Genomic DNA, 26345 nt, shown 5'->3' on the forward strand with positions numbered 1-26345 from the left:
CTTCAAAATGTCACCAAACATTTGTATTTATTTTCAAATTTGACATTCTGATTATTTTATAGATCTGTAGAAGATAACAATCCTAAATAGAAAAATTATTTCAAATATAAATTGTCCTTTTCAAAATAAAATATTTAAACAAAATTAGTTTTCACGATATTTCAATTATCTTCGCATCATACAGAATATATCATTGGAAAACTTATATTAATACCCCCAGTCCGACGCTTATTAGTACTACTTTTAACGCAATATGATAAACAGCGTCGGCCGCCTCTTTTGAAGTTCTTTGTCGCAAGTCACTATTTTAATGGCTCGTTAGCGGCGTCCTCAAGGGGCATTGCGGGTAGAAATATCTCAGTGACTTTGTGGATGATTTGCAGTACCACTTGCTTGAAACGACTGTTGCTTTCTTTGATGTACCGGCTTGTTTGCATTCTTGAAATTATTTCACTCTCAGACAATACTAAATGTACTGTAAAACATATTCAACTACTTACTAAGTAAAACTATCGTTACGATTTGTTTTTAATTCATTCACTCAAGAAAAAGGAAACATGTGTGCTCCTATTACATCTGCAAACCTTCTTTCATTCTGTTGCGATCTAGCCAGCTGTAAATTACATTCTCCCACCGGTTGTTTGTTGATAATTATCCACCCGAATAGTCGATCTTTGATATTATTATTATATTTTCAAATTAGACAATTTTTTTAACAACTCACCCGAATTCAGTAAGAGTAGTTGCATAGTTTCTGAAATTGTTTATTTCACTCGCAAAGAAAACACACAATTTTTCGAGATTCATAAAAAAGTATTTCAAGACACCCCTTTCGATTTCAAAAACCGCACAATTTTCTTTGTTGCATGATCAGAGCTACTGTGATAGCGAATGATATATTTTAGAAAACAAAGTTTGTGAAGATCAAATCGTCCGGTATAGTTTATAAAAAAAGTTTCTAATTTGACTTAGGAAGTCCAGTTCCACGTACCTGCTCTTCTGAATAATTACCTGAACCGTTTACATCATTTCCTATAACATGATTCATTCACTCGCAATCGATTAAAGAACATAATTCACGCGGTTCTTCGTCCGAATGAAAATGTGACCTTACAAAATATGCGAGCACTTCTAAGAATGTGAACACTCACTAGATCTTTCGCACAATCCCATTCAGTCAAAATTCTGGGAAAATGTAAGATGAATGACGATCATTATAGTATTCGATGCAGTACATTAAATATATCTGGTTTTAACGATTGGACATTTTCTAAAATTATTTATTTATTTTATGCTTAAGAGCATAGGTGCAAAATTTCCTTAAGAAGTTATTAATAGATATTGTTTGCAGGAACCGATTGCTAGAAGTTGGTTTTAGGGTAGAATGTACTTGAGAGAGTTAAATGAATTTATTTTCATTTTTTTTTATGAAGTCACCTATCTATTTTATCTTGCACTTTAACCTCCCTATATTCAATTTATTAATTAATTTTTTGGACTCCCATTGACTTTCTGCCCTAAAGATCCATCTCATCCTTCATGAATGTCTTTCATTGAGCATTTCCTATCTTTAATTTCAAAAAAACAAAGAAAGGTGTGTGTAGGATATTGTAACAAATTAAAGAATTAACTGTCTTCATTCTAACAATGTTTCACTATCACAGACCAATTTTTTTACAACACATATATAATTTTATTGGCATGTGAACTGTAAAAACAACTGTCAATTAAAAACTCTTTCAGTTTGACTGAAAATCACTTTGTATCATTAGAGGAAGATTATTAAAAAAATTTGCATCTGCAAAAGACGGACAATTTTCATAAAGCAAGGCGGAGTGTTTTTTTTTGAGTTTCAGTAGTGATCCTGTGGATAGTATGCACTTGTAAATATATATACATAGTACACACGTAAATCCATTTTCAATAAAATGTTTTTTCAAGGCTCTCGGTAATCTAATTTGAGCATAACCTTTTTCTGGGACACAAAAAATTTATGCAGTGTGACAAATTAACGAGTTTACTGTCTTAAATAAATTCATTTCCAACAATATTTCACTATCACAAACTATTTTATTTACAACACTTAGCAACTAACGCACAATTTATTTCCATTATTTGAATTCCTTGTTTAACCGCTCGATTCACTGTCTGAACTCAACTGTCCTCTTGGGACGAGAAGCCGGCCTTATATATCGGTATTCAAATATCTGCCACGGCTTCTCTGGATGGAATGCATCCGAAACATCCAATTTTCCATGACTCTGGCGCATAAATCAAGTTGAATTTGACCAATGGTATAGGTTATGTTGGCTTCGAGGACCGCTGTGATTTGTGGCTTTTTCGCATACACCTGCGACTTGAGAAAACCCCACGAAAAAAAGTCTAACGGGGTCGAATCGTACAGAATATCCAATGTGGCATGAGCTGTGTGGCACATAACGCTGTCCTGTTGAAACCACATGTCGTTGATGTCCAGATCATCCAATTCAGGCCAAAAGTAGATAATTATTGACCTATATATAGTGCTCGTCGTTCACAGTAATAGCCTGGCCAATGTCGTTCTCAAAGAAATATAGACCAATGACGTCGCCAGCCCAAAATCCACACCAACCAGTGGACGCTTTGGTATCGTCCCAAATCCGACAATTTCGTTTGTTCACGTACCCATTCATCCAGAAATGGACCGCATCGCTGAAGATGATTTTTCGATGAAAATTAGGGTCAGTTACCAACTGCTCCAGAGCCCATTCAGCTAACACACGTCGTTGTTTATGGTGGTTTACCTTCAGTTTCTGGGTCAGCTGAATGTTGTAAGGGTGCAAGCCCAAATCACGACCCAAAATTCGCCAGGTTGTCTTCTGCGGTCTTGTGTCCGACGCGACATCGACTGCCTCGGATTCTCCCTGCACACTCTCACAAACAGTGGTTATGTTGTCGGCAGATCTTGCGTCTCGTCCCACCTTGCGATTAGTCCTCTTGGTGGGACCATTATGGCCACTGTAAAATGGGCGAAGCGCGCGGTATGTTGCCCGAACAGAATACCCATTCTGATATAACAATTTTATTATCTGCATGTGTGTTGTGGAATGGTATATTCGTCTATGGTGATTTGGCCGAATATACTTGAATAAATGACAACTAATTTGACAGATCAATTATTAAAGTTTGGAAGTCCCTGTAGGAAGACCCTATTATTTCAACATGAAACTTTTAGTCATCAAAAATTGTATAAAAACACTCAATAATAAAAGTGTGCTTATACTATTAGTGCCGGTTTATTGCATAAATAAGCCATAAGCATAACCTTAATGAAGGAATATTGTCCCACTCTTCTATATACAAGTGATTTGAATAAAATGAGAACACTACAAAAACTACAGAATCGCGCAATGAGAATTATTTTGAGATGTGACAAGAGTACCAATATATTTTTTATGTTAAATACTCTAGAATGGTTGTCTATAGAAAGTAGGCTTACATATTTAACGATGATTTATATTTACAAGATGTTACATAACCTTCTACCCTCATATTTTGACAAATTTGTAATTTTTAATAATCAAATCCACCAGTATAATACTAGAATAAAAAATAATTTGTATGTAAATAATCAAACAAAAACATTCAACACTAAAACATTAATGTTCAAAGGATTTATTAAGTATAACAGTCTACCTGAAAATGTAAAGTCTTCTAACAGTCTTATTCTGTTAAAAAAAATTATTAGACCATTCAAGAGACCATTAAGGTATTATGTGATATTTTTTATCTTTTATTTTTTTTTGTATTTTCAATTATCGTAGGTAAGACTACTTATTAACAAATATAAGTAGATATTTTTTGTATTATTGTATTTATATGTATATTAATATTAATATTACTATCATTGTTGTATATTAGGATGTATCCTATTTGAATAAAGCATTTCAATTTCAAGGAAAATGAATATCCTGTTAAAAACTAACAATTTCGTTTTCTATACATGGTAGTTTTCAATGCCGGATGATAAACATACCCTAAACTACGCTTTAACGTGTAGGGAATTGTCTTATGAATTTGATTCGTAACTAATGTAACTGAGTAGGTACACAGATTTATCAATACAGGGGTGCGCAAAAGTCTGGAATAAAATTAATATCTTTTTAACCTGTATTTTAGGAAAAAAACGCTGAAACACGTCAGTTGATTTCACGTTGTACGCATTTTTTGGCAATAAAATGAAAATTTTTTTTCAACCCCTTAGCTGCAACCCTCCCCAACTTTTTTTTTCAAATGCAAACCTATGTCGTGTATGGGCTCATTGAAAAGCTCGTAAAAAATTGAATCTGACCATACCCTTTATTTTTTTTTACTCATGCGGTTACCACGAAATGAGAAAAACTCTTTTAAAACCAAAAAAGTTAGAAATACCTACTTAGTGCTATCTACGGCTGAATGAACATTGCAAAAAACAAATAAGTAGTAATGATGTAAATTGCTCAACAATTGCTAAGGATCACCAGTACCTACTTTCTTAAAGTTTACAAATTTTGAGAACAGACCAACCGGGCCAGGCACCACAACAAATTTTATTGATTTTGTGTAAAACTGATAACGTAATGTAGCATCAACATTCTGTGGATTTTATTTTTTCATCAAAAACTTACACATAAAATTAGTTCCATCCCAAGCAATTGTTGACCAGTGTACCTCAAAAAGAGAAAAAGGTTGTTGCATTTTTTGTACCAAAATGAATGCCCTGATAAGAACTATTGTCTTGACTCAGTTTTAAAATCGTGGCATTTCTGGGTGAAATTGAAAATATGTATGTTTAGTTTATTAATTATTTACCTTCAAAGTGTTCCTTTTTAATTTGTTGAATAAAAATGGCATTGTCAGAGAGGCAGCGTATCGAAGTCTTGATATTGTTGGGATGTGGGGATAGAATGCGGAGTCAAAGTGAGGTGTGTACTTTAATGCAAAATATCCGGAAAATCACATTTCCCAGGCTACTGTGAGTAAGATCTTACACAAATTTGAAGAACGTGGTACAGTGAAGGACTTGCCCAGAAGTGGCCGGCCACATGTTTTAGACGAAGATCAAAAATTGGAAATTGCGATGAGGCGATGTGACGAGAATAATGGGTTTCCACTCAACATACTCTTTTCGGACGAAGCTACTTTTTATTTACATGGAGTAGTTAACAGGCACAACTATCGATTCTGGAGTCAGGAAAACCCACACTGGATATGCGAAGCTCGTACGCAGCGTCCTCAGAAAGTAAATGTATGGGCAGGCATCATCAACAACAGAATATTAGGGCCATACTCTTTTGAGGGAAACCTTACAGCTGCACGCTACTTGGACTTTTTACGTTTTGAATTAGTCCCTGCTTTAGCTGTTATGTTTCCCAATGAAGCAGATCCAGATATCCCCACTGAAACACTTTGGTTCCAACAGGACGGCGCTCCCCCACTTTTTGGTATTGATGTCAGAGAATATCTCGATGACATATTTGCAGGACGCTGGATTGGACGACGTGGTACAATTGAATGGCCGCCAAGATCCCCAGACTTAACGCCGTTAGATTATTTTTATTAGGGATATATGAAAGACAAGGTTTATCAAAATAGGCCGGCTAATATTGAAAATCTAAAAAGCAGAATTAGAGTGGAATCACATAACATACCGGCTGAGGCCATTCGGAATTCCGTAGATGGGTTTTACCAACGCCTAGGAGCCTGCCAAGTAGAGGGTTGAGGCCAATTTCAGCATCTGTTACGTTAATTCACCCGTAGATAGCACTAAGTTAGGTATTTGTAACTTTTCAAAAGTTTTTTCTCATTTCCTTGTAACCACAAAAAAAATAAAAGTATGGTCAGAATCCATTTTTTACGAGCTTTCCAATGAGCCCATACACGACATAGGTTTGCATTTGAAAAAAAAAGTTGGGGAGGGTTGCAACTAAGGGGTTGAAAAAAAAAATCATTTTATCGCCAAAAATGCGTACAACGTGAAATCAACTGACGTGTTTTAGCTTTTTTTCCTAAAATACTGGTTAAAAAGATATTTAATTTAATTCCGGACTTTTGCGCACCCCTGTATTTGGAGAATTTCCAGTTTTCAATGATCTTTCAAGTTTTTTTGTTGCTTTCCTGGGTGATATGTGTTGGAATGATATGTTCAGTTAAAGGTTTCATCAGGTCGTTATTTACAAGGTCAAGTTCTGCTGTTTGCAAAAAATATTTACGGAATCAGAAATAGAATGAGAAAATATTAACGTTTATAAAATTTCATTTTGAAACGAATAAAGTTTCTTCAAAATAAGTAAATGGATATTGTGTTTTCGAATAATTTTGAAAATAAATTATACTTTTAGAAATTCGACATTATTAATTCTTCATTCGATGAAAAGGGGGGGAGGGGGGCAGAAGATGATTCACAAGATGATTTTTACAAAAAGTTGATCAAGTAGTCAAGTCGTGTCTAGTAACCTAAAACTTATTCATTAAAACTGTCCATGATAATAACTGATCAATTTTCACAAACCATCTTAAATCGTCCAGTGACTGTTCACTAGGTAACTTTCCTTTTTGGCGCCATCTTGCGGGAAAAACAATGTCATCAGTAATGTAGTTTGAAATTATTGAAATTATACACTGTTTTTCTTTTCTTGGGTGCAATTTCGTTATCTTTGTATGACTTGTTCTCATAATCTTTCAAATGAAGTATCATAATTTGAAATGAGGAACAATTGCTTTTCCCGCAAGTGGACGCCAAAATGAAAAGTTATGTATGGAACAGTCATATGGATGAATTCCTTATAAAATAACCTGTATAATGATGTGTTACATTTGGGACTTTCATTTAGTATTCAAATTATGAGGGTGACGGTCACCAAAGGGTGGGTGAGGAGGTATGACAGTTGAGGTTATACTAGAAATATGTCCATCTCAAATAAAAAATCGGCGTGTTTCTACATTTTTTCCACAAATGTATCTTGAAGATATTCGATCTATTTCATTTCAGGTGCTTAATCAAAATATATATGCTACCTACTTCAAATGTATATATTAGGTAGAAAAATAGGCATTTAAGAATAATTGCAAATTACCATTCTTAGCATCCTTTATGATTATCAGAAACTTTCAAATGTCACTTTCTATCCAGAAATGGCCTCTTTCCAATCAAAAACCATAAACTCAAAAATTCAATAATTCGTTATGTTCAGATAAAGAATTTTCTCACCCTATTTTTCATAAATAAAAACTTTCATTCGCAGCCTATAACAAATTGAGTACACTTTTTAAGCAAAAAAATGTCCTAGTGATTTTTTGATACAAATGTACTTACTAGAAAATGTATCTAAGTATCAATCACGGATATTCATTAAGTTAAGGACAATGTTAATTTCAGTTCAAGTCGCATATATAGCTGCCGTAATGCTAATGCACTTAGGCCATCCTTGACGTCTAAAAGAAATGCATATTTTTCCCTCCTTTCAAAACATTCACTGCACTCAAAACGAAACTGAACCTTAATTAGCACACACCTACTCACCTTTGATGCAGCTGATGACAGTAGATATAATCCAAAACCAAACAAAAATCGATCTCAAAACACGAAACAAAACAAAATTCACCACTTGCACTTCACACGAGCCGAACACTCTTCCGGTAATCTTCGATCGTTTTTTTATTAGATAATCGTTTCGTATGCAACTAGATTGAATAGCGATGGCTGTACGCTTCACTTTGCCTAGACAGCTTTGAATGTTTTGAAAACCCAGTCAGAGCGTATATACCCGGTTCAATCTATACTACAGACGGTTTAAATGCCTCAGTCTTGCGTACTAGAATGTACACGGTGGACTTTGGTGATGGTGATGGCCCGAAGAAATTTCTGGCGCTAGCGGAACGACAAGTTGTATACGGGGTGCTTGAAAGATAACTGCACTACAGTAAGGTCAGTGGATCTCTTCACAGGCGTCATCAACTTTTAATTAATCTAGTGCCAGGTTTTGAATTTTTGAGATTTGGTTCTCAATAGAGACGATGTACCATCGCCAATGTTCTCATAAAAAAGCTAACAACCATTGCTTCAGGATCTAGTTTTCTTTAGTAGCTTCTTAGGTAACGATTTGGTAATTCACATTTCAACAATGAAATGAATTTGAAGATTTATACAAATTAACAAAAGGAGACCCCCAATAAAGCATGTTTATGAGGTAAATAATATAATGGTATTGTTCAAAATTAAAAACTAGTTGAAACTAGGTACATATAATTGAAAGAAGTGAAATAGAAATGGTATTATATAGCAATTTAAAAAAAACAGCTGCCAGCTTTTACGATTCTTTTTCAAACTATATCTTAGTGAATACTTATTCAATTTAATCGGTTATCGAGGTATTTGTAATGGTTTGACCCAGTTGCAGAAAGTTATAGTGATTCACACCAGTCGCTGACCACCAGCCAGTACCCATGGTATTTTTTTGTGGGTTATCGCTTTTGGGAAGTGCCTGGGTGGCTCATCGGTATCCAACCACTATCCTGAACGGTTCCTGTTGTCGTAGAGGATCTTCTTTTCATCACACGTCATGATCTGATCCAAAATAGGATCTTTTTGGTTGCACAAAAACAAAGCAGAACAAACCTCGAAATATGACAATTTCAGCCGATCGTTCCAATCATGGGGCATCCACTTTTCGAGTATTTTGAACTTTCCAATACGTTTTAAACCATCGAAAACCACACGAGAGCCGACGCCCAGTTTTTTCGCCATCCCACACGCCGTTTGTGATGGGTCAGTCTCCACTAGGGACCTCAAATATTCGTTCTGTAGATGCAAAAGATTACACATCATTTATTTTCAATTACTGAGCACTAAAGCATATTTGTGAACATCGCAAAAAATATAATAGAAAAAAAAAATGGAGGAATCTGATGATTTCATACAAATCACCAAAATTGATTATAATGCACTCAGTCTTTGTCTGTAGAGTAGAGAGAGTGAGTGTAGACCCACAGCACTTACACCACATGTGACCCACTGTACATCCTCCCAAGAAGTTGTCCTCCTAGGTCATCGTCCATTCTGCCCTTTCCAGGAAGGTGGACAGGTCTCTGGGAGATAACTCCTTCATATCGGCAGGTGTAGGCCAGGACTCGCCGAACACACACTCTAAGACTCTTAGTCCAACCGCTTTCTTGACTAAAGAATCGGCAATGCGATTACCTTTACTCCTGTCGTGCCCTTTGATCCACCTCAGGATAATGTTTTTATCTACCGAGGCTTTGGCTAAATCTTGGTGGCACTCTAGTACTAGCCCTGAGGTAACACGTTGTCTGTTCAAGGCCAATAAGGCTTGTCTGCTATCAGCGCAGATTGTTATGTTTTTACCAAAAATTCCTTTCCTGGTTATTTCTTTTGTGGCGATTGAGATACCAGCCAGTTCTGTTTGAACCACGCTGGTATTTTTCTCATTCCCCACTTAAACCTTAGGCTTAGTGATCTGGAGTACCCTCCACATCCTGAGCTTGTTTTGGTTTACACCAGCCGTGCGCAATCGTAACATGGCTATTAACGCAACCTCCTTAACGCACAGGTCCAGAGGGATCAAACCAGTAATTAATTCCATTGCCGCGGTTGGTGTTGTTCTCATGGTTCATGTGATGTTTAAACAAGCCAATCGCTGATTTGATACAATTTTTGGATGTCCGTTGCTTGTAGAACTTTCGGTCCCCATGCAATGGCTCCGTACGTTAACATAGGTCTTATTATTACAGAGTCCAGGTGACCACACGGGGTGAAAGACCCCATGCGCGTTCCATTGTCCTCCGTCATTGCACCCAATATAAGATTACATCATCTGGAGAAATGTACCCATCATAATTATATCAAAATCACTAAAAAACTAAATCCATGGATAACTAATGGATTGATACGACCACTTCGGGGCTCATCTTCGACGGTAAAATCTCCGGAACGAAACTTAGCAAACCAACGTGTCGAACAGTTCTTTCATTAACATCATCATTTACTTCTAATGCACAGTTTGAAACCTTTGAAGTAATGAAAATTATTACTGGAGTTTTATCTCCCAACACCAAACCGTTATTTTCAACACCTCGACACATGTTTCATCCACCAAGTGATCATCTTCAAGAGGAAGATTAAACAAAGATCAATCTTCCTTCTGAAGATGATTACCTAGAATTAATATTCATTGATATATGGAACTTCAAAAACACATGACATTAAAACGGGCAAAACTTTTGAAAAAACCTTATATGGATTCTCAGGGTTTGTCATGTTTGTGAGATATCAGTTTTTTTCTAAATCGTCTTGTTATTTTCATTTTTCAAATCATCTGAGAGTAAATTGAATAACTTGGATCATAAATATTCATATCTTTTTTGCAATTGATTCATTCATGACAGGATATGTAAACTTATGTAGCTGTCTGGTATTATAATGGATTTCACTAGTTCGGACTTCCATTGTTTAATATATAAAATGATTTGAAATCCCTAAAACAACTAAAAAAAGGAAGAATTAAAAATGAATAGCTGAAAATAACAATTATATTAAGCAAAAAAACCTGAAATGAAATAATAGTGAAATAAAATACAAGTAAAAATAGAACAATTGAACAAAAAATAAAGGAATAACAATTAAAATAAAAATAAAAAGTTAAGAGATTCCACGCCAAGTTAGTTCACGACGTTTCGATTGTTAGTATCTACAATCGTCTTCGGGTGATGATTCTTCAAACAAACAACGAACAAACCTTCAAACAAACATTATAATGTATGTTTCAATTTTTCTCTAGAAAACAGCGACTATTCAAACATTTGAAGGACGAAATCACAGTCAAACAGCCACCATTTGAAAAAAAAAGTGCTGTTTAGTCAAGACAACACTCCGTGTCATAAATGAATGAAAATGATGAAAATTGAATGAATTGGGCTTCGCATTGCTTCCGCGTCCACCGTATTCTCCAGATCTGACTCTCAGCGACTTTTTCTGTTCTCAGACCCCAAGAGACAGTGCGCTGGAATGAAACTTAGATTTACAGTCGTTGTATCGCCCTTGAAGGCAATTGAATAATAAAACCAAATGTTATCAAAAAAAAATGTTTTTCCTATGTAAGCGTACGAACTTTTCAGCCCAAATGTTTAGATTACCTGTTCGTACAATATTTTTCCAAAACTACCTGGACTGGAAAGTATCGGGCCTAACACATAGATGGTAGTAGTCTTATTGCATTCATCGCTTTTCAATTAGTAGGTACTAACTTCCAAAAGAAAGCTGTTGAAATTGCATGATATTTTACTCATGAGTTTGTTAGTTGTTGTGCTAAGAGTGACACTACTTTGATTATTTTTGAAACAATGGATCAAAAACAATTTCGTGTTTTTATTTTACACTGTTTCTTGATGGAAAAAATACCGTTAAAGCTAAGCAATGGTTTGAAAATAGTTATAAGGACTCTGCTCCATCAGAAGCAACAATTGAACGTTAGATTGCTGACTTCAAACGTGGTCGTAGAGAGGCCGATGATGCAGAACGCAGTGGACCCAAATCATTTTGAATGATCGAAAAGTGAAGTTGCATGGGTTAGCTGACATTGTAAAGAACAAGAACGTCTTAATGATTTTGAGCAGTGTCTGGCAATGTTTAGACATAACAAACCGGAATTTTTCGTCGATATGTGATCAATCACTTATGGATGAATCCATCACTTCACTCCGGAATCAAAACGACCATCATCTTAGTGGAGAGCAACTGGTGAACCTCGTCCAAAGGACCTGAAAGCACAACAATCGACAGGAAAGGTTATGGCGTCGGTATTTTGGGATGTGACTATCTTGAGAAAGGAAATACCATCAACAGTGAATATTATATAGCATTTTTGGAGAATTTCAAGGCCGAAGTTGCGAAGAAACTGTTTGAAATCTGTTAACCAGCTGTCGCACTCCTACGAACGACAACCCTCCGAAGTCGAAACTTGTGCAAGCTTGGGATTAACGAGGTCTTACCTTTTAACGTGTGATTCCTAACACGGGTTGGACGATAGCAAGTGAAAATCGATCGTTCAGCCTAGCTTGAACCAGCGACCAACACGGCTGTCAATTTGAGTGAGTTAACAAAGCACCCACGTCGAAGCAACCGGCTACCGTCCGAACGAAATCAAAACAATGGCAAAACTACATCAATTGTTCCCAAATCCACCTTATTCTCCAGATTTGACTCCCAGCGACTACTGATTGTTCGCAGACGTCAAAAAAAATGCTCACTGGTGAGAAATTCCGCTCGAATGAAGAGGTTATTAGTGAAACTAAGGCCTATTTTGAGGCAAAAGATAAATCGTTCTACAAGAGTGGTATTGAAATGATAGAGCGGTGCTGGAATGATTGTTTGGCTCTTGATGATAATTACGTTGATATTTAAAGCCAATTTTCAACAGAAAAAAACGCGTTTTCTTTCTTTGGGCCGGTCTTTTCAGCCCATGTTTTACTATTACTCTTTCTTCTACTTTTTCTATTTGTTGCACTTTGATTTTTTTATTTTTTGGATAACAAAATTTCATTTGTTACAGCATGAAAATGGAGCAAGGATCCTAAATATGGAATTGAACCTGTATTGTCTTATATGGACCATCATATATTTTGATTCTAGAAAAAACATTTCCATCACTCCTGACGGTTGTAACAAATTATTTCAATCAAAACATGATGAACATATTGAGGTTTCGAAAACTAAAACATACCCCATAAACGCAATTGACTTCTTTGAAACTTCCCTGAAAAATTAAATCAGGATGTGGCATTGAAAGGATTCTCCTCTCAATGGAAAGTTAAGAAAGGAAGTTGACGAGTCAAGTATGCGGTCTGATATTCAGTCTGACCACAAATTTTGTATGGATTCATCAGGCTATACACGAAAGTATTGTAACTTAATAAGTGGAATCGATTCGATTTTCCTCTGAGAAGAGCAAAATTAGCGGATAGTAAAAAATAATACATTGAATTGGATTTATATCCATTTTATCGAGTGAAATTATGAGTCTGAAGCAAAAAATCTGAGCTAAGTAGGTATATGTTCCAAGGCGCAGCAAAAAATGTTATTTCACAAAACAAAAACTTTTTAATTTTACAATATGAAAATTCTAGGAGTTTGGTGTTCAAAACGGAATTTGTTTGAACCGGTGGAGATTCGTTTCTGCGACTTAGATTCTCTTGGAAAAAAATTAATCAAACTTTGGTCGAAAATTCGGCCAACTAGCATTCAAAAATACATTTTCTACGTGCATGCTTCCATGCAGCGGCGGCTCGTCAGAGGAGGCAAGGGAGGCTTAGCCTCCCCATAGAATTTAAGGCTATTCATCGCAATAAATCAAAAGATATTGACAAATAATTATGATTATTTTTTCTAAAAATGCTTGGGTATCATTACTTTACGCTTAATTTTTAATATAAATACATAATATGCCCGAAAAAACACTATCGCTCACTACATGGTACGTACCACACTGTATCCTGCATCAACAAACCTCAAACGCACCGCCCATGAACGAATAACGAATAAACCATCAACCCGAAATAATAAATGCCATACGTTGCAAGGGAGCCAAGCCTCCGACCGTTTTAAAAAACACAAGCTTCGCGAGGCCGATCCAACCAACGACATACGTCCCGAATTGTACTTTTAGTTGCAGAAATTATAGCGTTAGAGGAGGCTAGCCTCCAATTTGGTCTCCGTTAGCGTACGGCTGCGTTTGTATTTCATTTAATTATTCGGACGGGATGCCATGACGGACCGGGACAGAAAAATATTTTGGTAAATCGTTTTAGTGTTTCTTGATAATATTTGTTATTTGTGTATAAAACAGGCAGTATTGTATTATAGCAGTGCTTTTTGGTAATATTTTTAATTCGATTTTCAATTGTGGAATATCATTGACTTTATGTCGATGATGGTCACTATCTTGCACTGATGAGTGGCTAATAAGCCGGAAACCGGTCTGCAAGTGTGCCCGTTCCATAATTGAGGGTCGACTCTTACAGTTGTATTGCCAATTGCATATGCAGGACATTTTCTGTGAAAATTCCTGCACTGACGCCTGTCGGATATAATCCAACGCCCTTCGTGGTATTAGCCAGGGGAGTAGTTGTTTTCTGATAGGTGTCAGTCCATTAAACCTACTGTGTAGGTATATAGAGACTGGCTTGAACGTTTGAAGTTCCATTTACTTTACATTTGTTTACGGCCAGTCTTCAAGCATAGCCCACTGACTAATAAGTAAGTACTTGTGCTCATAAAATATTTGTAGCAATTTTTAACAAAACTGTTATATTAGAAGAGAAAGTATTATTATTTATTGACTGAGAAGAGTTCATTTATATTAAATAACTCAAAGACAACCCTTTTTCCTTGTTTTCGTTTTTGTTAATGGTCAGTTTTATACGTATAACTTTCGAAAATATACAATTTTTGTTTGCAATTTGCAAATATTACGTATTTTGCTTTAAATAGGTGCGGTCGGTACCCCAAAAAATTTTCACGCCTCCGGCGGGCTTTTCTGTGTGATAGTCTTTATGACTTTAGCCTCCCCTGTTATCCAATGCACGAGCCGTCACTGCTTCCATCTGTGTCGTCGTTGAGTTCGGGTTGAACCGCGTCTGGAGTTTTGTGTTCGACTCCGAATTGATGTGACTTGACGCCGGGGCCTCAATCTGGCTACTTCCCAGGTCTCTTCAAGAGATCTCTCTCAGGTCTCAATCTGCCTACTCCTTCGATTGAACTGAGGTATCGAAGGGTGTTCGCTGGTATTTATATCGGCGGGTGCTACTGACGTGGAAAGGTGGGGGCGGGGCCTCGGGTGATTAACATCACCGGACGTCTTGGTGGGGGGCGGACATCAGGAAATTAGGCTATTCCAGGTAGTAGGAAGTCTCTTGATACTCTGACCGTCATATAACGTTTGTTGTAAAATACGCAACACTGTATTGTAGCATAAAAAGCAATATCATCGGTATCTAACTGAATTTTGGAAAATCTTCGAGTACAAATGAAATCAATATTACTGGAGTTTTTTTCCCAACACCAAATCCTTATTTTTAACACCTCAACACGTGTTTCGATCACCAAGTGATCATCTTCAAAGAGGAAGATTAAACTGGTTTAATCTTCACTTGGTGATCGAAACACGTGTCGAGGTGTTAAAAATAACGATTTGGTGTTGGGAAAAAACTCCAGTAATATTCATTACTACACCAAAGGTTCCAAACAGTGCATCATAAGTAAATGAAATCAAGTAAGACAAATTTGTCAACGAGTCTACAGACATTTTTGTATTCGAACAGAATTTTACTTCTTTCTCAACTTTTTTCAGCCAAGTCAATTTCTCACACTAATTGCCATTCTTATCCATTTTTGACAGTCAGGGGCGCACTTAAACTTTCTCGGGGTGACTTCGTAGAAAATAAAGTTGAGAAATCCAAGACGTTGTTTTACCTCTGGGTTTTTTGTATGTGATTAATTGATTGATAGCGTTAATTAGCAACATAATACTTATATACTCCATCTGCCAGAAACGCATAGAAGTGTCAAACATTTTTCTGAATCCTTTTTCTTCGTCCGATAAAATTCAGTTAATTTAATTTTCTTTCTTCTCAATGTTGTGAATTTTGCAAACTTGGCAATGTTGATTTTTTGTCACAACACTAGTTCTTTGTGAATCCATTAAGCACTTAATGAAGGAACGAGATATATTCACTCGCGCTTACCAAATGTTACAGCCATCCCAGCATAAATAAATTGGAATCCAACAAGAAGAAGCTTAGTGGCATATGGTATTTAATATTACTCAATATAAGGTGAATGGCCTCCTGCTAACTACCTTAATGTTGAGTGTCGAACAGTGTTTGCAAATAACCGGATTTTTCCGTAATCTTTATTTGAATTCAGTAGCTTCAGTATGACAAATAATCGTCTCTTGAGGGAAACGTATAAGTACGCCTTAACTCAATTTCAAGTTTACGAGGCAGAATGTAAACCAAAGAAAAATGCTATACGAGGTGTCTTTTTAAAAACTTTTCACGTTTATTATCTTCCTCCCATGAAAAGATATGTAAATTCGAAGGATGTATCAATTAGGGTTTGCTGGCCAAACTTCGATGCTTTCGCTTGTCGGATCATTTCTGTGTATAGCTCTTCAGCTTTCTGAAGCCAATATATCTTGGCACAATCTTATCGCTCAAGTTGCAAAGGCTGCTTCTCAAAAGCTTGGAACACTGTTCCGAACCAGAAAACTGTACACATCTCAGCAACTTTTGATGCTTTATAAAGCTCAGATCAGACCTTCTTTTGAGTCGGATATACGTCTACATCACGACGTATATCATATGCGATATCTCTTTGAAGTCTATGAATAAAGTAAGTCTAGTCACCGAACATTCGTCGCATGGCTGAATGCTGCGGTTGCACATTCCCTTCGTTTTCATATGCCTCGTTCGCATTCAGATGTATACGCGCCTTTATATCTTCAACGATAGTTAGTCGTTGCTGAGCCTTCGAATAACATTCTAAGGGGTCCAGTCTACCTGTCTATTACTTTGGATTACTGACGAACCCAAATGGGATTAAAACGAATGTTACACATCGAGAATGCGGCTAGATGGCGATTATCTAAACTGGTGGATAGGTAGATGTGTTTCCTTAGTATGGCCTACTGAATCACCTGATAGGACGCCCATTACATTTTTTACGAAGATTCATGTAATCTTAAATATACGTTACACAGCCGCAGTCCATTCCCGAAACTCCAAAATTATCCCCGGAAAACATTCGATAGTGTATGAAATGAATTTGTAAACAAACTTCATTATTGCCAGGAAGCAGATTAATTTGAACATTTCTTGGGATAAACTGGGGTGAGCTTTGTTTGTTACTTTGCGGATTATTGAAACGAATATAAAACATCTAATTATTCAGGAACGGCTTAGTATATTTCCAAACATAAAACATTGTTGGATAGAAAATTGAAAGAAGTGTTGAACTAGATATCACATCACAAGACTCCCCTCTCAATTGAAAAAGAGTTGACAGTTGATAGCATCTTCTTAGCGACGAGTGATGTCATACTATTACTTTTGTTGAGAAATAGTGAAAAATTAATCAATTTTTTTTTGTTAACTTTGTCCGTCCTTACCCAATTCAAAAGAAGGGAAACTTTTTACTTCCGCCCTATGTAAGAAATTATTTTATGCAATTATTTTATTCGTCTTCTTTCGATTGTTGGTGAACAAGGAAATATTTTCAGACACTTAAAGGTCCAGCTGAAGAGTCTTAGCCAATAGAAGATCCAGTCAAGATGTAAGAGTCTGTGAAAGAAAGGCCCAAGCTAATCAGTGAGGAAAAGTACCAAGCATTGTGAGGTGTTGCGCCTTTTTTCATTATGAAACCAGTTTCCTTTGTTTGGAAAAACGGTAATTTTGCACAAAGATTGTTTGGACTATTTGCCTATATTTTACTAAAAAGTATTCGGCAACTCCCTATATAAGAGACAGGATAAGTCGGTTGCATAATGCTTTAAAACAGAATAGAAATCTCTAACTCATACAATGTTCATACACCAAATTGCGTAATTTTCTACTACTCACTTCAAGATGGCGCTGCCGAATCGATATATTTAAAATCTTAGAAACACCGTACAATAATATGCAAACCTGAATAATTTTAGTAATTATACACTGATTTAGGGAAAAAAAAGTGATTTTTGGCTTTTGTGAAAGAAATGGAAAGATTGAAATTAAAAAAATATTGAGAATTCTGAGAAAATACGTACTCAAGTCCATTTCAATTTTTTTAATTAAAAATCTATCGAGGAAAATAGTTATTTTATATAGACTTCTTTATTTCCTTTGTATGTTAAAGGAGAATAGGTGCTATTTCTAAATACTTTCTTCTGATTTGAGTCTTTTTCAGATTCAAAATATATGCATGAAATAGGTATAAATAAAATGGTAAATGGCTACTTCCTTAGAGAAATGAACAAAAAAGTAATTTCTTTAAAAAATTACTAGAAAAACCCTCTAAAGAAGTACCGTATCCCATTTTTCATTTTCTAGAAACGTTATTTCTGAAAAAAATCGTGATTTTAAAGGTATTACGAGATTTCGGAATATCGCACTATAATGAGTTCCCGAATTTCTCATATTTCTGGTCTGATTCTTTAGGAAAATTTGTTAGTTTGGCGAAAAAACATGAGGTAAATTTCATGACGATCAAAACGAGGTATCTTCATCTAACAAAATATAATTCATCCTGGTTTTGATACAGTTTATTAGTTTCCAAAATATTCCAATTTGTATCGATGAAAGGTTTATGATTTTTCAATAAGCTAAATGAGTAATTTTGAGGAAATTGAAAACTGTGTGTTATTTGAACATTTTTTCGTTTCTCATAATGGAATTTCTATAAATCACTGAAGTTAGCTGTATAAAGTTGAATGCTTTTTGTATTTATTATTTTCACTTTACCCATATCTTCAGCTGATTGTCTACAACAGATTCTTCATCATTTTCTAACATAATTACATTGTTCGATGAACACGAATTCTTGAAAATAAAAAAAATCTATATTTTTTTTTTATAAAATTTGAACTTTGCTTGTTAAAAAACAAATTTCGGCTTACAAATTCTGAGAGAACAAAATGAACTGCATGCTCTCATCCAATCATCTCATTATTTTCCATATTTACTCTGAAAATGCATATTTACAAATCTTGCACAATATGTGCAACTTGTGAAATATTATATTCAACGCGTTCTAAGCATGCGCTTACGAACTTTTGGATATCCCGGCGGATTAGGGGGTTACCGCCTATAAAATTCAAAAACGCCCCGTAAGAAGTTAGTTTTTAAATCATTTTCAAGGAAAACAGTTCACCTACAAGCTCCAAAGGTAAGACATTTTTTTATATTTTATTATCAAGTTTTTTACGAATGTACATTATACCAACAAAAGTAATGAGTTGAAAGAAAAATGCCGTACAATTTCATCAATCAAATATTTGTCTACAGTATGAAAACAGTTGTTTAAAAGGACTAGAGCTGGTGCTTTACTTCTTCATTTTTAACTGTTCATCATCCTGCAGTTTTTTGTTGTTTCTAAAGTTATTGTAATGTTTGCAAGGGGGTTAGAGACTGCCATTGAAATTTTATTTGAAATTGATGACTCCCTTCAAATTTTGTAGATATAATGATGTAAAAAAAACATGCTGTCCATCAACCGGAAAGGGCATTTTTGTAATACAAAAAGATATGTTATTTCAAATTGTGCAACAATATCCATCAAAGATCAAACCTGTATGTTATTTATTCACTATGTATTATTTATTTCATTATGAAAAAAAACTGATGAACAAATGCTGTCTTTTAAAACATCCAACGTCCAGCTTTAAATATTTTGTTAACGAAACTGGATATCTAGTTCGAACCTCTAGACAGCACATCACTTTAATATTTAATAACAAAAATCTGTAGGGAATCAGACGAAAAGTCTGTTTCAATAAATCTATTTTGAAGGATGAGGTAGATATGCTAGGTACACAATAACTTATTTCCATGATTCTGCTCTTAGATATTAGTCTTTGAACTCTTTGTGTTCTCCTTCTCTTGTATTAAAAGTTCATTCCGAAACTTTAAAGCACTCAACGCTAAATCATTTTGTTATATTTTTGATTTCCTTTTCAATTTCATATGGCACATAGAAAATAATGGTAACGGTTCAGCAGCTCCATGCAAAATCACAGTATACATAAAAGGAGTAGATACTGTGTTTTAGAGTATGATGTATCTCCGGAACCAATGAAAGATGAATAGAAAGACTGGCTCCGCAGATGCCTCCAAACATTGGTATATAAATGTGCACATAACTGGTTTTTCATGTCAGTAACTGTGTTTTTTGGCATGGAGAAGCCAACCATACAACTCTTTATTGACAAGTAACCAACAACAATGACAGTTCATAATCTTGAGTCGAAACTTGTGCGAGCTAAGCAATAACGAGGTCTAGCTCTTTGAACTGCGATCACTAGCACGGAATACTGGGTATTTATAACCTCTCCATTGAAGTACAACTTCTTTCGAAGACTTAGAATTTGGAAAGTATTTTGGGCATTCCCGAAAGAAAATTTTTGTAATGCTATGTTGAATTGTGAAACAATATCTACTGACGATGAAATTGTAGATATAATTTTGGTCCTATTACCTATTTCATTATAAGAAAAAAATATTTTGGTAAATTATCGCCGCCTTTAAAAATATTCTGTTTTCATCTTTACTATTTTGTCAACTGGCAAAAAAAGATAAGATATGTATTTTACCATTAGAGAACACCTCATTGAAATATTTAATAACAAAAAACTACAGGGATTCACGTTGTAAAGTGAAATTTGATGAAGGATGAGATAGAAATACCATATAATTACCAATTGGATTACAATTGTGTTCCTAGATATGTCTTAGAAGTTTTCATGGAATTGCTGAAAAATGAAAAATTTCGTGCGATTAAATTCAAAGTTCATTATAATTTTTTAATGAAAACAAACTTCAACAGGATTCCGACAATGTCACGGCCAAAATTCAGTTTCAAAAGGAACTCATCACCCACATATTTTTGGAGATTTTTTTTATTTTCTTGGCTGTTAGAAAAGCAATGCTGATTAGTAGTTAGAACAATTGAGTGTTGATAGCCACTAGATGATTCTAGAATAGATAAGGAATGTATCACGAATACTTTTCATCCTTAACGGAATTTCAACATTGTGCAATATTACTAACTGCAAATTCATGTTACATTTTAGACAATTCCGACTTTATCGAAAATAACATTTTTTTCATATCTTTTTCAGGACCCCGCCACAATGCAAGTTTTTGTGAAAACCCTTTCGGGTGAAACCATTACTCTTGAAGTTGAATCCACAGATAAAATAGAAACATGTAAAGCTAAAATAGAGGAGAGGGAGTATATTTTACGAGGCCAGCAAGAGTTGATATTTGCTGGCAAACAACTTGAAGATGGACGCAGGTTATCAGATTATAATATTCGGAAGGAGTCAACTCTACACCTTGTTTTACCATTAAGAGGAGGAGGAATGCCAGGAATTATAGAACCTACCCTGAGAAAGTTAGCTGAGAAATATAATTGTGAAAAATTAATCTGTCGCAAGTGTTATGCTAGGTTGCACCCTAAAGCAACGAATTGCAGAAAGAAAAAGTGTGGCCACAGTAATGACTTGCGACCCAAAAAAGAGCTCAAGGATTTCAAAGGAAAATGTTGATTGTAATAAATATTCGTTCGCAGTATGCAGATCTATTTATATATATTAAAAGTTTATATTTCGTAAAATTGTAAATTTTTTTACTTATTGAAATTTAGATTAGAAAAAATTAAATCAATCAGTAATTGTACCCAATTTTTCTCAATAAAATGTACATACAAATTGCCATAATCAAACATGCTCAAAGATGGAACTTCAATATATATTCTTCCACCTCCAAGGGCAAAATTGAAAACTATACATACCACCAATTTGAGAAAAAATGTTTCGAATATATTTCTTTACCGGAAATAAATGTTTCAAAGACAAACATTTTTTAAGGGAAAAGTAACAGAAATATTAGAAAACATGAATACAAAAAATATCTACTACTACTGTAGTAGATACTGTCCATAGTGTCATGTGTCATGTCATGTCTTGTCTTTAGAGATGTTTTCTGGCGTTTATAGCATTCAAGCATGTTATTTAAAAACGATTCGTAGTGACGTCAGATGTCAAAATAAATAAAGACAAACATTTCAATTTTCTCTAATCTCATTTAGAATCGGATTCATGCAAGTAATAATTTCCCAGCTTTATTTTGTACAATGTTACAACGTATTTGATAAAATTTTTTCAGCATTTTATAAATTATAACGATCAAAATAAAGCAGAAACTGACATAATATAACTTCAAATTCCGTTTCAAAACCACTTCACGCTAGTTTTGTGTAGTTTGTAAACGAACTAGGTCGGAAGAGCGATCTTATGAATGAACTATACGAACTAGTTCGCAGACCCGTCACTCCTTAGTTCGTCAGTTCGACGGCACTGAGGCGAGAAATCGAGAGCATCGAGAGAAATCCATGTTTTATTTATTTTATTTAATAGGGAATTATTGGAAACGCTATAAGGTAAATGCCTTATTATGGTCGTTCCGAAAATGGGAGGTACGCATGCGCACTAGAAAAAATTTAATAAGGAAACCATAATAAAATACTGCTTTCCCCTATTTACGACTAGATACGGTAAGTATTTAACGTTTCCTTATTTTCCTTATTCGCCAAACCTAACCTCACAAAAAACGGTTGTCAATATCAACTTTTTTTTAATCTTTAAGTTTAAATTATAAAATATGAGTGGGCCAATACGAAGCCTTGGCCAAGAATACAGCACGAAAAAAAAACAGATTAAGGTTTACTTATAATGATGGTTTGGCTCTATTAAGAGAATTTGTAGGACAAAATCCCCTATCAAATCCCGAAGGATGGGAGGTGATAAAGCAGAACATGCAAATATCGACTGGCAAGGCCTTCACAATTAGAACAATCAAACAACATCTGATACTAATAATTGAAATATGGATCAAGAAAGATGAGGTTGATAAAGTTAGGTAAGGAAAAAATGGCAGATTTCAGTGATCTTTCTGCTTACGCCTAAACCCTCAAGGGATTTAAATATTTATACCAAGATTTAACGTTAGTAAATCCGTTAATATTTTGTAGATCAGGAATTGAGGATTGTTCAGAAAGGGACTTACTACTTCAAAAAGCTAGTGTATTATGCAAAGAATTTAACTTTGTAGGCCTAGACAGGCAAAAGAAAAAAACTCCAAGAGACTTACAATTATCGCAGTTAGGCAAAAAAGTGAGAAACAGTTACCTGGATCAAGTGGAACATAGAAATGAAAATGCCTCCACATCCACCAAACAAGTATGTAACCAAAATCAAGACAATGGCAAATTTGTTTTACAAGAAATTATAACATGTGACGAAGAAAATGAAATCTTTTTTTATGATCATGATTGTGGTAAGTGTTACTCAAATTCAAAAATAGTCATGTTTGTATACCTCTTGGCAAATAGAAGAAAATTAATTCATTTTCGTTTCTAAAATCTCCAGAAGACAAATACCTTAGATTATTATTGTTCTATTTATTTCAGCTAGCTGTGTTGACATTGAGCTGGAGCCGCCAAGTCACCAAATTAACAATACAAATACATTGGAGATAAATTCTTTGAGTTACAATAGTTGTGATAAAAGGACCTTGGAGGTCATAAGTCCTAAAAAAACTCGAGGGTGTCTGGAATCAACTGCCACTCCAATACGTAAAACACAGTCTACAGACCAAAAAAGTAGTGTACTAGGTAAGCAGTACCTAGTTTGACTATTGTTTCATTCTTTTATAATGTGCACATGGGGTCACAATAAAATACAAAAATACAGATTGTATATTTGTATTTTTTGTTTTCAAAATAATAATTTTGTTTGTTAAACTCATCCTTATTGTTTGTAAAATCGCAATTTTAGTCTAAAAAAATTGTAAACTCAACATGTTAGGCCCTTCGAGGACGCGAATTAAAAGACAGCCTATTAGAAGAAATGCCTTGACATATTTATCTCAAAAACAGGAGAGAGACTATGCCGTAAGAAAAAAAGAATTAGAACTAGAAGAGCGAAAAATTGCTTTACAAGAAAGACAAATTAATCTTAATGAAGAAAAGCTAAAATTAGAAAAACAAAAATTAGAACTTGAAAATGAAGAACGGAAACAGCGAATGGATGGAGAAAAAAAAGAAAAAAAGTTACTTTTAACATATTGCAAAAACTGATAGATACTCTTGCACAAAAGTGCAATAAGGTATAATTTTGATAGATAATATCTGTTGGTTTTGTATATTTTTTGACCTTCCTTCGATTGAAACCAAAAATGATTAATATTTTTAGAGTATAAAGTTGTGATTTGAAAAAAATGTGATTTAAAAAAAGTTTTGTAAAAATATTAGGTTTTTGTAAGAATAGGAATGTTACTTTTGTCGATTTAATAATTATAAATTAGAGTCTAATATATTTTTGTTGACTGTCTAAGACTGACTTTTGTAACAATGTTATGTTTTTTGTAGGTTTAGGAATGTTACTTTTGTAAAATTTTGTCCAATATATAATTGTTGACTTCAATAAAAGACTGATATAATAAATAATATTTTTTTTAATTTCAACAATTATTACAAAAAACTATCCAAAATATTCCTCTAAATTTGGGGGTTGCAGATTAAAGTAGTCTGCTGTTTGACCACCGTATAAACATGTGTGTGCATTTGTTAATAATACAGAGACCTTATATAGGGACTGCAAGTCCTGCATTAATAGTTTTTGATTTTTTTAAAAATCTATAAATGCAAATTGTTGTATAATTTTCGAAAAACCCCATTCAACTGCAACTCGAAGAGTTTTCATCGAATTATTAAATTGTAATTGTTGAGGTGGCAACAGATTTGGCTGTCCTGGAAAAGGGGTGATAAGTAATTCCATAAGGCCATATCCCTGGTCACCAAACAAAACAAATTTATCGTTTTCACCAAACACTACTTTCTCTTCCAGTTGCTGGTACGAATTGCTCTCCCTAAAAAAATATAGTGTTCAGACTAATAAATTACTTATAGTACCAACAATACCTAAATATGCCTGCATCACGCCTACGTCCAGGAAATGCTCCCATTAAACTTGTGATTATGCCATCTGGACAAAGCACACTTTGATATTTGAGGCAATGAAACTTTTTGTGTCCAGAATAGTATTCTTCTTGGTTAATGGAAGGACGACACATTGCACAGGCAGTTCCATCAATGAATCCCCAGCAGTTGTTTATAGCTGCCCCCTTTGCAAGAATTGCCTAAAATAATAAAGATACCTAAATTACCTACTACAGTGCTACTATAGTACTACTACAGTTCTACTATACTTCTGAATAAAGCTAAAAAAGGCAAATATTGTAATAAAGTAAAAAATAGATTTGATTTGTATCAAACAATTTGAATCCGATTATTATTAAAGTTCTAAAATTATTGTGGAATGCTTTAATAATCCCCTCGAAAGGGGGACCTTGGCCTTCCTCATCTCTGTTAATTAAAATATTATTCATTATAACAAATTCAATATCTTCATCGGCCCCACCGCCCAAAATTACGTCTTCCAAAATATTTTCCATACTGTTCTAAACCGCTATCAAAATTACAATAAAATATCACTGAAATTTGAACAGCAAAGACACAAGTAGTTTTTTTTAGGTTAGATATAAAAATGTCGCTGTCCTAAGAACTGTCAATTTAAAGAATGACTTCCAATAACTCAATTTCTACCCTGACATTTAAGGTTTTGCTTTATTCAAATAAGGCTTAACTTTATTAAGGCATTACCTTAAAAGCCGGTGTTCAATAATTCCCTAATGTTTCTTAATTCTTAACACAACGCATATGACGTTATTGTTGAAATAAAACCAAGACTGTAATGTTTTTTATGAGAAAATGTCTGAATTTATTTTTAAGTGGGTAAGAACATACCAGTTTTTCTGTGTCATCATTAGCAGATAGATAAATACAAATTAATGTGTACTAGATAGGTACTAATTCCAAAGATTAAAAAATGATTATTTACAAACAGGTATTGTCGTTTATTTTTACCTAAATAAATTGTTGATCAACGCAAGCGAATAAGACAACAAGTAGGTCTTTCGTGACTTGAAGTAGTGAACTAGCGAACTGAAAGATCGAACTAGTTCGTTTAAGAGCTGCGAACTAAAATGAACACTCCCGCTTGTGAACTATAATGCGCAAGACTAGTTTTGAATCATGAATACTTTTCAAATCATAGTTGATGTGACGTCATTATGACAACGCCCGAACCACAGCCCGAACGAATGTATTTGAATTACAGACGAATATGTTTTAAATACATGAGCGCCAGAAAACGCATTCATTGCCGTGGTCATCTTTATTTATGATCATAAAACGTATCAACTGCAACTGCGGCAGTCATCTTCAGTGGCGTTGTCGAAGTACTCTTCTTGACGAGTCAACTGAAACAGTTGATCAAAGAAGACCACGGTAAAACCCGGAAACCAATAAAAACAATGACGTCAGCCGTGAAAGCCTACATTCCTTTATGATAGGTTTATTCTTGTTCAGAATTTGGTACAACTATGTCTTGCGCAAATACTAAAATTTTATTTTGGTTCATTTCTATTTCTCTTCCTAG

The 26345-nt window shown here is 34.6% G+C and overlaps 3 protein-coding genes and 1 long non-coding RNA gene across 5 annotated transcripts in view; 2 read left to right on the forward strand and 2 right to left on the reverse strand.

The window, feature by feature from the left end:
• The window catches only part of LOC111502284 (immunoglobulin superfamily member turtle), a 278977-nt gene extending 271207 nt beyond the window's left edge, over window positions 1-7770 (reverse strand). For both annotated transcript variants that reach the window (XM_074183308.1, XM_074183310.1), the window contains exon 1: window positions 7541-7770. The gene's annotated coding sequence lies outside the window, so the exon portion shown is untranslated. The remainder of the gene's footprint in view (window positions 1-7540) is intronic.
• An 11036-nt stretch (window positions 7771-18806) lies between these two features.
• Window positions 18807-21462, forward strand: LOC111510318 (ubiquitin-ribosomal protein eL40 fusion protein). The gene is made up of 2 exons (XM_023166222.2): window positions 18807-18952; window positions 20904-21462. The coding sequence occupies exon 2, from the start codon at window positions 20916-20918 to the stop codon at window positions 21330-21332; it is 417 nt and encodes a 138-aa protein (XP_023021990.2). The 5' UTR covers window positions 18807-18952; window positions 20904-20915; the 3' UTR covers window positions 21333-21462.
• A 238-nt stretch (window positions 21463-21700) lies between these two features.
• LOC111518300 (uncharacterized) lies at window positions 21701-24292 on the forward strand. The gene is made up of 5 exons (XM_074183346.1): window positions 21701-22339; window positions 22551-22704; window positions 22817-23121; window positions 23255-23458; window positions 23652-24292. Exons 2-5 carry the CDS (start codon window positions 22601-22603, stop codon window positions 23921-23923), a joined length of 885 nt encoding a protein of 294 aa, XP_074039447.1. The 5' UTR covers window positions 21701-22339; window positions 22551-22600; the 3' UTR covers window positions 23924-24292.
• Window positions 24283-25543, reverse strand: LOC141485803 (uncharacterized). The gene is made up of 2 exons (XR_012467472.1): window positions 24767-25543; window positions 24283-24714 (listed from the first exon to the last, which is right to left on the reverse strand). It is a non-coding gene; the product is annotated as an uncharacterized lncRNA (long non-coding RNA).
• Between the last annotated feature and the right edge of the window lie 802 nt (window positions 25544-26345).

Source organism: Leptinotarsa decemlineata, unplaced genomic scaffold (genome assembly GCF_025532065.1).
Source record: "Leptinotarsa decemlineata unplaced genomic scaffold, Ldec_3_MD MMD2_tig00026336_RagTag_RagTag, whole genome shotgun sequence".
Taxonomy (NCBI): Eukaryota; Metazoa; Arthropoda; class Insecta; order Coleoptera; family Chrysomelidae; genus Leptinotarsa; species Leptinotarsa decemlineata.